The 12,749-nt window shown below is 34.8% G+C and overlaps 1 protein-coding gene across 3 annotated transcripts in view; it reads right to left on the reverse strand.

Annotated features, from left to right (window-relative positions):
• Positions 1 to 9,819: 9,819 nt before the first annotated feature.
• The window catches only part of INTS13 (integrator complex subunit 13), a 32,994-nt gene continuing 30,064 nt past the window's right edge, over positions 9,820 to 12,749 (reverse strand). For 2 of the 3 annotated variants that reach the window (XM_036867423.1, XM_036867421.1), the window contains 2 exons: positions 10,987 to 11,122; positions 9,863 to 10,160 (listed from right to left, as the gene is read on the reverse strand). In XM_036867423.1, the coding sequence (XP_036723318.1) occupies positions 10,121 to 10,160; positions 10,987 to 11,122 (176 nt within the window). In that variant the 3' untranslated portion in view covers positions 9,863 to 10,120. Of the gene's footprint in view, positions 10,161 to 10,986; positions 11,123 to 12,749 lie in introns of all 3 variants that reach the window. The other variant, XM_036867422.1, reaches the window with a different exon arrangement.

Raw genomic sequence — 12,749 nt, forward strand, 5'->3', positions numbered from 1 at the left:
AAGCCTGTCAATAAATCTAACTAAGGAGGTAAAAAACCTGTACTCGGAAAACTATAAGACACTGATGAAAGAAATTGAAGATGACACAAATAGACATACCGTGCTCATGCATTGGAAGAATTAATATTGTTAAAATGACTTCTCCATTGTATTCTTACCTTTGACTCACAAACAACACCTCATACTGATCTTTTAAAAGACTGACAAAAAATAACAACAAACCTTCCCTCGATTCTATTCTTTTATTGAGCTACCATAACAGGCGAGGGTGCTTTGGTCACTACACTTCTGAAAGAGCTGACTCATATCCTCTACTTCTAATTTCATTCAAGTAACATTTTAATCACTACAATTTAGTTTCTACTCCCACTGCTCCATGGAAATGGCTTTTTGGAAGTAATTGCCAGCATCTTGGTTGGCATATCTTTTGGTTGGCCTTGTTTAAGTCTTCAGTCTTCTGAACATCTCTGCAACTTTTGTGGCACTTCTTTATTTTGACCTCTCTGACCTTTACTTTTCCTTCTCTTCTACCCCTTAAAACATATTCCCAAGGACTGTCCTTGAACTTGGTATGTACATAAATTTAATGCGATGTCTACTTTTAAATAGGACAATATTTTCTCTCTTCTTTTAATATTCTAATCTAAATAGTTGATTATTACCCCATTCCTTACTAAAAAAGAAATTACAGGGGCATTTTAATTCAAAATGTTTTCTCCTTTGAAGCTTTTCATTTTCAGTTGATTCAGAGCAGTGATGGAATTAATTTAAAATGTTACAAATAAGACAATCCTAATCAGACATTAAGTTTACACATTTCACTAGGAGGAACTTGTTTCAATATACACAACCTGCTAAATTTAGTTTCTATTGAATATTTAGGCAGGATATAAAAACAAATCTATAAATTGAACCATATGAAATGGCCAATATTCAATTTCGTTTTGAATATAAAAATGGCAATTTTGTATGGTTCAATCTAATATGCTCATTTTAATCATGGAAATAGATCTCAATGAAATTAAACCTAATAAGTGTAAATTCAGATCCTGGAGATCTCAAAATTAAGTCTAGTGCTTCAAATCTTTACAATAATATGGAAATTTCTAGATTTGCTCATATTAGCAGCACCTCAATAACAAAGTTAGCGTCTGGACACTTTTTTTTCTCTACACGTTGTGCAATTGTACTGGTGACTTTAATTGAAATATTCCAGAAATAACACAGTGCCTCATAAAACAAGTTGGCCAAAGTACTGTAGATTGTTTTGCCCTCAACTAAGGGCACTTTAGTACTGTAAAGTCAGGAAAACAAGTGCAGTATTCAAGAATTCAAACACTTGGTGACCTTCCTCTAAAACTAAGCTGTGTATTTTTCAGTCTTATTCTTAATACTTACATGATATACCAGTGTCAATCCATATATTAATAAGTCTATGTATTAATGAGGTTTGCACACGTCCACACAGTGATTTTGAACAATCTCCATATAAACTGGAATTTTTGGAGTAAAATATTACAGTATTTATGACTGTAATAGTTTGTCAAACAAGCCATGCAATTATCAGAGGATTGTGAAAATTTTGCCTTATACTATGATTACAAAAATAAAAGAGCTTTTAGTCAGTAGAATCTTTTCCCCCCAGCTTTATTAAGATATAATTGACATATAACATAGTGTAAGTTTAAGGTGTATACTTGATATACTGCACTTATATATGGCAAAATGATTACCACCATAGGGTTAGCTGTCACCTCCATCACGTCATGTAATTACCATTTCTTTTTTGTGGTGGGAACATTTAAGATCTACTCTCTTAGAAACTTTCTAATATATAATACAGTAATATTAACTAGAATCACAATGCTGTGCTTAGATCCCCAGAACTGATTTGTCTTATAACTGGATTCTGTATCCTATGACCAATATCTCCCTGTTTCCCCCACCCCCAAGCTCCTGGTAACCACCATTCCACTCTTGCTGAGTTTGATTTTGTAGATTACATATATAAGTGATATCATACAGTAATCGTCTTTCTCTGTCTGACTTATTTCACTTAGCATAATACCCTCAAGGTCCATTCATGTTATTGCAAATGGTGGATTTCCTTCTTTCTTATGGCTGAATAATATTCTATTATATATATATATTATATATACATATAATATATATATATATATAATACAATTTCTTTATCCATTCATTTGTTGAAGGAAACTTAGGTTGTTTCTTGGCAATTATGCATAAAACTGCAATAAACATGGGAGTTCGGGTACATTTTCAATATCCTGTTTCCTTTCCTTTGAATATATACCCAGCAGTGGGATTGCTGAATTATAAGGTTGTTCTATTTTTAATGTTTTGAGGAACCTCAATAATGTTTTCTATAGTGGCTGTACCAATTTACATTCCCACTAGCAGAGCACAAGGGTTCCCTTTTCTCCACATCCTCATCAGCATTTGTTATCTTTTTGATGATAGCCATCCTAACAGATATGAACTGATGTCTCATTGTGGTTTTGATTTGTATTTCCCTGATGGTTAGTGATGTTGAGCACCTTTTCATGAACCTGTTGGCCATTTGTATATCTTCTTTGGAAAAAATGTCTATTCAGTCCCTCTTCTGCTATTGAGCTGTATGAGTTCTTTATATATTTTGGATATTAACCCCTTATCAGATATATAATTTGCAAAATTTTCTCCCATTCCAAAGGTAAGGTTGCCTTTTCATTTTGTTGATTGTTCCTTTTGCTGTGCAGAGGCTTTTTAGCTTGATGTAGTCTCACTTATTAATTTTTGCTTTTGGTGTCATATCCAAAAAATCATTGTTAGGAACTTATCCCCCTATATCTTCTTCTAGGAGTTTTATGGTTTCAGGTCTTGTGTTTAAGTTTTAAATCCATTTCAAGTTAATTTTTATGAGATAGGGATCCAGTTTCACATGTGGTTATCCAGTTTTCCCAACACCATTTATTGAAGAGACTATCCATTCCCCATTGAGTATTATTGGGTCCCTTTTCAAATATCAGTTGACCATATATGCAAGGGTCTATTTCTGGGCTCTCAATTCTGTTCCATTTGTCTATGTGTCTATTTTTATACCAGCACCATACTGTTTTGGTTACTGTAACTTTGTATTTAGTTTAAAATCAGGGAGTGTGATGCCTCCACCTTTGTTCTTCTTTCTCAGGATTGCTTTGTGGTTCCATACAAATTTTAGGACTTTTTTTTTTTCTGTGAAAATGCCATTGGAATTTTGATAGGGATTGCATTGAATCTATAGATGGCTGTTGGTAGTATGGCTATCTTAACAATATCAATTCTTCTGATCCATGAACATGGGGTATCTTTCCATTTGTTTGTGTCTTCTTCAATTTCTTTCATCAGTGTCATAGTTTTTAGTGTGTAGATCTTTCACCTCCTTGGTCAAATTTACTCTTAAGTACTGATATTTTACTTTTTTTGATGCTATGGTAAATGGAATTTTCATTATTTCTTTTTCAGATATTTCATTGTTAGTGTACAGAAATGCAACTGAATTCTATATGTTGATGTTGTATCCTACAGCTTTACTGAATTTTTGATTAGTTCTGTCAGTTTTTCTTGTGGCGTCTTTAGGATTTTTCTATATGTAAGATTATGTAATCTGCAAACAAAGTCAATTATACCTCTTGCTTTCCAATTTGCATGCCTTTTATTTCTTTTTCTTGCCTGATTACTCTGACTAGGACTTCTAGTACTGTGCTGAGTAAGAGTGGTAAGAGTGGGCACCCTTGTCTTGTTCCTGATCTTAGAGGAAAAGTTTTCAACCTGTCATCAATGAGTATGTTGTGAACTGTGAGCATTTTATATACGACCTTTATTATGTTGAGATGTTACCTCTATACCCAATTAGTTGAGTGTTTTTATCACAAAAGAATGTTGTATTTTATCAAATGCTTTTGTTGCATCTATTGAGGTGATTATATGGTTTTTATCTTCTATTCGACTAATGTGGCACATCACATTTACTGATTTTCATATGTTGAACCATCCTTGCATCACAGGGATAAGTCCCCCTTAATCACTGTACACTTTTTAATTTGCTGTTGAATTTGGTTTACTAACATTTTGTTGAAAATTTTGCATCTTTATCCATAAGATCTAGTTTTATTTTCTTGTAGTATTCTTATCTGGATTTGGTATCAGGGTAATGCTGGCCTCATAGAATGCATTTGAAAGTGTTTCCTCTTCAGTTTTTTGGAAGAGTTTGAGAAGTGTTGGCATTACTTCTTTAAAAGTTTGGTAGAATTCACCAGTGAAACCATCTGGTCCTGGGCTTTTCCTTTTGGGAAATTTTTTTATTACTGATTCAATCTTCTTACTCATGATTGGTCTGCTCAGATCTTCTACTTCTTCATGATTCAGTCTGGGTAGGTTGTATATTTCTAGGAATTTACTCATCTTTTTCTGGGTTATACAATTTGTTGGCATATAATTGTTCATAGTAGTCTCATCATCTTTTGTATTTCTGTATTCTCAATTATAATGTCTCCTCTTTCATTTATAATTTTATTTGAGTCTTTTTTCCTTATTATAGCTAAAGATTTGTCAATTTTATCTTTTCAATAAATCCAGCTCTTAGTTTTATTGATCTCTTCTATTGTTTTTCCAGCCTCTATTTCATTTACCTATGCTCTGATCTTTGTTGTTTCATTCCTTCTGCTAACTTTGGGCTTAGTTTGTTTCTTCTTTTTCTAGTTTCATGAGGTGTTAAGTTAGGTTGTTTACTTCAGATCTTTATTTTTTTCCCTAATGTAGGTGTTTATTGCTACAAACTTCCCTCTTTTGCAGCATACCATATGTTTTGATATGCTGTATTTCCATTTCTGTTTCAAGATATTTTAAAATTTCTCTTTTGATTTCTTCTTTGACCCATTGATTGTTCAAGAGAGTGTTAATTTCCACATTTTTGTGAATTTTAAAGTTTTCCTCTTGTTATTGACTTCTAGTTTCATACCATTGTGGGCACAAAAGATACTTGGTGTGATTTCAACCTTCTTAAATTTGCTAAGACTTGTTTTGTGACCTATATGAACTATCCTGGAGAACACTCTGTGTGTGCTTAAGAATTGAGTATTCTGTTGCTGTTGGATGGAATGTTTTGTATGTCTGCTAGGTTCATTTGGTCTAAGTAATGTTGGTTACAGTCCAATTTTTTTTTTGTTTTATATCTGGATTATTTATCCATTGTTGAAATTAGGGTACTGAAGTCCCCTATTATTGTATTGTTACAATACGATAATATTTATCCTTTCAGATCAGTTAGCATTTTCTTAATATATTAAGGTGCTCAATTATGGATGCATATATATGATTCTTGTATCTTCCTGATGAATTGACCCTTTTACCATTATATAACGACCTTCTCTGTCTCGTTATCATTTTTGGCTTTAAGTCTATGTTGTCTGATATAAGTATAGCTACCTTGCTCTTTCGGTTTCCACTTGCATGGAATGTTTTTCCTCTCTTCATTTTGAGCCAATGTGTGTCCTTAAAGCTGAAGTGAGTCTCCTGTAGGCAGCATATAGTTGTATCTTGTTTTTTGTTTTGTTTTTTTTTAATCCATCCAGCCACTATGTCTTTTAATTGGAGAATTCAATCTATTTACATTTAGAGTACTTATTGATAGGTAAGGACTTAGTAATGTCATCTTTTTTCCTGGCTGTTTTGTATTTCTTGCGTTCCTTTCTTCTCTTGCTACCTTCCTTTGTGAACTGATGATTTTCTGAAGTGGTATGCTTTGATTCCCTGCTCCTTATGTTTTGTGAATCTACTGTAGATTTTTGCTTTGTGGTTACCATGAGGCTTACATAAACTATCTTATACATTTATCAGTCTATTTTACACTGATAATAACTTAACTTCAATCACATACAAAAACTCTACACTTTTACTCCCCCCTTCAAGCTTTTGATGTCACAATTTACCTCTTTTATATTGTATATTCATTAACAAATTATTGTAGCTATAGTTATTTTTAATACTCTTGTCCTTTAACCTTTATACTAGAGTTAAGTGGTTAATACTCCACAATATTATAGTATTATTCTGAATTTGACTATACACTTACCTTTACCACTACATTTTCATGTTTCTATGTTACTAATTACTGTCCTTTCAACTCGAAGAATTCTTTCAGCATTTCTCATAAGGCAGGTCTAGCAGTGATAATTCCCTCAGCTTTTGTTTGTCTGGGAAAGTTCTTTCTCTCTCCTTCATTTCTGAAGAACAGCTTTGCCATATAAAATACTCTTGTTTGGCAGCTTTTTCCTTTCAGCAATTTGGATGTATCATCCTACTCTCTCTTGGCCTATAAGGTCTCTGCTAAGAAATCCACTGATAGTCTTTTGGGGGTTCCCTTGTAAGTTATTAGCTTTTTTCGCTCTCTTGCTGCTTTTAAGAGTCTCTGTCTTTGATTTTTGACACTTGTATTACAGTGTATTTTGGAAAGGAGCTTTTTAAGTTAATTTTGTTTGATGACATATGAACTACATGTACTTGGATATCCGAATCTCCCCCCAGGTTTGGGAAGTTCTGTCATTATTTCTTTAAATAAGTTTTCTGCTCCCTTCCTGCTCTCTTCTTCTTCTGGAACTCCAGTAATTCACAACTTGGCTCTTTTGAGGGCAGCCCATAGAACACATAGGCTTGTTTCACTCCTTTTCGTTCTTTTTTCTTTGTACTCCTCTGACTGGATAATTTCAAAGTTATGTCTTCTGTCTCACAGATTCTTTCTTCTGATTGATCCATTCTTTGCTGCTCTCTAGTACATTTTCTATTTCATTTCATTCATTGTATTCTTTATCTCAGGAATTTGTATGGTTTATGACTTCCTTTTATTAAACTTCTCATTTTGTTCATGTATTTTTGCCCGATTTTGTTGAATTGTCTTTGTTTTCTTGTAGCTCATTGTGTTTCCTGGTCAACAGCTATTTTAAATTCTTTATTGAGTAAACTGCAGATCTTCATGTTTTGGGGTTACCACTGGAAGATTGTGATCCTTTGGTGGTATCATGTTACCTTGATTTTTCATGTTTCTTGAAGTTTTGTATTGTTTTTGCTTTTGAAGTAGCAGTCACCTCCTCTAGTCTTTACTAACTGCCTGTAGGAGAGAGATACCTTCTGTCAGCCCTGCTAGGTGTTCTGAGGCTATCTCAGACCTTCTGTGAATACATCTGCTCCACGCTCCGTTCTCCCTCTTGTGGCAAAATTCTTAAGCTTATCTGCCTTCTCTGGATTCTACAATACAGCAGGCCAAGTGCTGACAGCGTCTTTGTTTTCCCAAAGGTGGCTAAAGCTCAAGTTTGTAGTTTCGCCCTTGCCTGCAGATTTCAATCCAGCTTCCTGCATGTGCTCACTAGCTGTCTGTCAAAGCTCACTCTCACTGCTGCCATTAGCAGTGCACAAAGGGAGCTGGCCACAGCGTGGTAGGGGTGTCTGGGTGAGGCAGAGCACTGAGGGTTGTCCATGGGCTAGCTGGGCAGATCCAAGGTGAGGTGGTCCCAGCAGCTGGTGGATGGGCTTCTTGATAGAGTCTACAACACAGTTAGTAAGATCTGCTTCCCTTTAATGCCCTCTGAGAGTCCTATCTGCCACTCTCCCAGCATCTTCCCACCCCCTCCCACCAACCCCCTTGACTTGTAGCTCATAATTCAGTACTCTGGATGGGGCAACAAAGAAATGAGCCCCCTTGGCAACGTTCCACACAGCTGGGGAGGTTGGGTGCTCACTCACACACTCTCACTTTCCCCCACAGGAGAAATCATGGGCTGAGATCTCTTTTGGCCCTAAGCTGTGTCATCACCTTGGAGGAAGGGTAATGTGGGTAAAGTCAAGCTATTTCTCTTATCTACTCCAGTGCTTCCAGATGCATATTTTTTTTTACTCCAATGGTGTGCTGAAACCTCTCACCTAGAAACCTGGAGTTCCACAAGGCTCTCATGTCCATGGATGAGTGCCTAAGATTGTTTTCCAGGGGTTCCCAGACTGTGGCTGAGAGGGTATGGAGTCTCTTCATGGGCCACTGCAGGGTCCACAGCTGAGACCAAGGTTTGTCTGCCTATTTATCAAACACACAGGTGGGTGACACCCTTCCCAGGTCACTTGGCATTGGGTGCTGGATGCCACACCTCCCTCAAAGGCACTTTTGTCCATGGATGGATGTCAAGTTTTTGTTGTTGTTGGGGAGCAAGGGGACAAAAATGAGGGACATCTTTTGCTACCATGATACTTATATCAGAATTTTATAACTGAAAATGCACTTGTTCTCTCTAGGGTAACTTTCATTCCCACAATCATTAAGTCTGGAAGGGTAATAATTTTTTTTTAATTTAAATTTTGTCCACTTCTCTTGACTAGTAAATCCTCAATATGGATCCTGTTTTAGAAGAGCCAACAACTACCAGTCATTCTTCTATTTCTGTCCTAAAACAGTCACTTCCACCAAAAGGCTGTAATATGTATCTCAAGATAAGACCAAAAATATATAGCTTGATGCTCTGTGGGAGGTGGAGGAAGAGCTCAATTGTAAGTGCTCAAAAGGCATCTAGTTAAGCAGGTAGAATGAGTCTGTTGGACAATCTTAACCACCAACAATATATGGAATAATATAGAAAGCTATTCGTACAGTAGTTCAAAATGCAGTCACAGAAACATTCTACCAGTTGGTAGAACACAGTAACAGCAGTATATATGCAAAAATAATACTTAAAAATGGAGACTGAAATGTAGATAAGACTGTCAACAAGTAGCATGTCCTTAGCACACGGGAAAGGAGGAAGCACAAATTGAGAGTAAAAAAAGGGTCTCTTTGAAATGGGTTATAAAGAAAAGATTTTTGAATCAAGAATAAGACACAAAAGGTCAGAACTCAACCACAAGTAAATATGATCCAGTAATTCAGTACTGGGTTACAGCTCCTGAAATCTTGCAAGTCTAGGCGCTAATTAGGCCTGGTCATGCTTTTGAGTGGTGTATATCTAAACACAGTGGTAAGGAATAAAAATGGCTCTAGCTTAGGGGAGAGGGCAGATGCAAGGGCTAAGAATGATACAGGAGTTGATAAAGGAGAACAGTGTATATTTCACTGGATTCACAAGCCTGCTGAACCCTTATTTAACCACCGGTTATTTTTTTTTTAAATAAAAAATACTGAATCTCTATATTTAAACAAAGAGCTTTTCCCCTTCTCTAATAGATACTCAAGGAAAAATGACAAGCCTAGAATTAGCATTTAACATTGAAATAACATGTTTCTTGCAACATGTTATAAGCTTCCAGAAGCAGCACAGGAAGAAGACTCACCAAATATACACCATATAACCATGACATTTCTGAGAGATAAGGAGACCAAGATTCTTTTCTGGGATTAAAACAAGTAACACAGTAACTTTTCTTTCTTCCAAGTCTGCGAAGCAATCTCCTTCATGCTTCTCTTTCAACATGAAAAGTTAATGAACAATAAGTTTTTAGCATAAAAAGTATATATAACATCATCCAATATGGGTAAACATAAATTTACCCCAACTACCTGAAAACTCTGCTTTTAGTAGGCAACACACACACAAAACAACTTAAATTAAAATACAAAATAAACAAACAAAAAACATTATTTTTTGGAAAAGCACTGCATATGCTGCAGGTTCATAGGCAATATTTTATATTAAACGTAAATCTCACCCAAATTCTGTTAAAATTTCTTAAAAATTTCTCAAAATTGTCAGCCATTATATGAATATTATCTTTTTCCTAAAGGAATACTCTGATATTTTGCATTTCAGATATTTTAAGAGTTTTATTTGGCAAAGAGAAGCCTAAGAATTTTTTTAAAAACATTTCCAGAGGGAACACCCTTTACCATAAAATAAATTTGTTTAATTTGGGAGGACAAATGTATATTTCTGACATATGTGCCAATTTTACAATTAATACAAAAAAGATAAAGTTAGTTGAAATATTTTAAAAATGTAAAAACCAGTCCAGGCAACATAACTATACAATCTTGCTGTAAAAGTTCTTATATCAAATTCCATCCAAAATATTTATGCAATATACTAAATTCAGTTGCTCAAGTCACTCTTCACTGCCGGCTGGCTTTTCCATTTTCTGTTGTCTCCATTCTGAAAAATAGGAGGAAAAAAATGAGTTGGTAAAATAAAACATTCATTAACTACCAATATTTTTTCTCCTTATCTAACTTTTAAATGAAATTAAAATTTAATATATTCATAGAACAGAAGCATGTAAGCACTTTAGAAAATGACTAAAGTTAGGGTTCCCCCTGGTTAGTTTAACTTCCTCATTTTGCAAATGAGTGAAAATTGAGGCAGGCCCAGAGAGACTACATGACTTCCCCAAGGTTTTATTTCAAAGGCCACTGGTGTTTTTCACTATACTGCTCCAAGCAAACTAAGGAAAAAAATCTCTTCCATTTTGATAAGGATTTATTTCCTTTTCCACTAAAGAAATTCCTTTATCAATACACTTTTAAGAGAATTTCTTCCAAAAAAGGTTAAAATAACCATTTAAATTATTTTAGATTTATTCTAATAAATCTTCAATTATTTTTAGATTTTAGATTTATTCAATTAAAATCAATATTCCTAATACCATATTACTTACTAGGAAAATATTTTCTCCCTGTTATTTTATACAAGAGTCAATGTTGCATACTACGTTTTCTCTACAATTTTTCCCTCTATGATGTTTAATGAACATTCATGGTTACAATCAATAATATCAGGTCTTTTACAAGTACCAAGAATCAAAGAAGGTAATTTTTTTTCTCTTCATAAGTAACACGTATGAGTCCATAATATTATAAGTAGTTAAAGTTATTATAAGTAATAAAAAAATTGCTGAACACAACAAACAAGCAGTGTTTATTTTTTTAAACTTACTATAAGGCAATTAATAAAACTAATTTCTACAGTAATGAATACAAACCCATTTTCCTCTTTAAGATGTTGATATAACTCAGCTCTGTTATTAACAGAGTTCAAACGTCCAGCAAACTCCTGATGTTTTCTGGAATTGGCAGTATTGATTCTATTACTCCATAAGGATAATAAGGACACTGGCCCTGGTGTAACATTTGAAAGAGAACAAAGGTAGAATAATTCATTACTTCAAAATTTACAAACTTAACAAATTTACCCCTTAGTCTATTGTTCACTTTATATAATTTAAGCAATACCATCTTCCCTTTATTCTAAAGTTTGTATGTGTTTAGGGGTCCCCAAGACCACCTACTAGAGGTTCAGTGATTTGCTGGAAGGACTCAAATGACTAAACATAAAGTTACAGTCACAGCTAGGAATCATTACAACAGCACAGTAAGGACACATAGCCAAACCAGTGTGGGGAAAAGACACAGTAGTCAAAGACTAGAGAAATCAATTTGCAGGCTTTCCATGCTCTCTCCCTCCCATGAGGGTTTACACAAGAGTGCATACTCCCTCCAGCAGCAAAAATGCAGTGATGTATGTACAATATTTCTGCCAGAAAAGAACATTTAAGACTCCAGACTGGAGTTCCAGGTTTTTCTGGGGGCTGGTCATGTAGGCATTCCCTGCCTAACTACAACTACCAAAATTCCAGACTCCCAGAAGGAAAGCAGGTGTTCAGTTCAGATATAAGGCAAAATAACTTCATCATTTGGGGAATGTTTCAAAAGCCATATTCCCAGATGTCAGCCAAGGGCCAAACTTGAAAGCAGGCTTTTCTAATGATAATAGTCTCAGGCCTGCTATAGTTAACTCTTTTCTACACAATAGAAATGGCAGAAAACATTCTCTAACACCATATACAAAAATAAACTCAAAATGGATTAAAGACCTAAATGTAAGACCATTAACCATAAAACTCCTAGAGGAAAACATAGGCAGAATACTCTTTGACATAAATCATAGCAATTATTTTTTTCTGATCTGTTTCCTAAAGCAAAAATAAACAAATGGAACCTAATTAAACTTAGAAGTTTTTGCACAGCAAAGGAAACCATCAACAAAACAAAATCACAACCTACTAAATGGGATAAAATATTTGCAAATGATATGACTGATAAGGAGTTAATATCCAAAATATATAAACAGCTCTTACAACTCAACATCAAAACAAGCAAACAAACAAACAACTTAATTTAAAAATTGGCAAAAGACCCGAATAGGCATTTTTCCAAAGAGGAAATGCAGATGGTCAACAGGCACATGAAAAGATACTCAAATCAGTAATAATCAGGGAAATGAAAATCCAAACCACAGTGAGATATCACCTCACACCTGTGAGAATGGCTACTGTCAAAAAGAACACAGATAACAAACGCTAGCAAGGATATGGAGAAAAGGGAACCCTTGTGCACTGTTGGTGGGAATGTAAATTGGTGCATCCACTGTGGAAAACAGTACGGAGGTTTCTCAAAAAACTAAAAATAGAACTACCATATGACCCAGCAATTCCACTCCTGGGTATATATCCAAAAAAAACCCCAAAAACACTAATTAAAAAAGATACATGCACCCCAATGTTCATAGCAACATTATTTACAATTGTCAAAATATGGAAGCAACCTAAGTGTCCATCAACAGATGAATAAAGAAGATGTAGTGTGTGTGTGTGTGCCTGTGTCTGTGTGTGCGTATATGTATGTATACATATATAGACATACATACAATGGGAGACTACCCAGCCACAAAAAGGAATGAAATTTT

The sequence above is a fragment of the Balaenoptera musculus genome, chromosome 10 (genome assembly GCF_009873245.2).
Source record: "Balaenoptera musculus isolate JJ_BM4_2016_0621 chromosome 10, mBalMus1.pri.v3, whole genome shotgun sequence".
Lineage (NCBI taxonomy): Eukaryota > Metazoa > Chordata > Mammalia > Artiodactyla > Balaenopteridae > Balaenoptera > Balaenoptera musculus.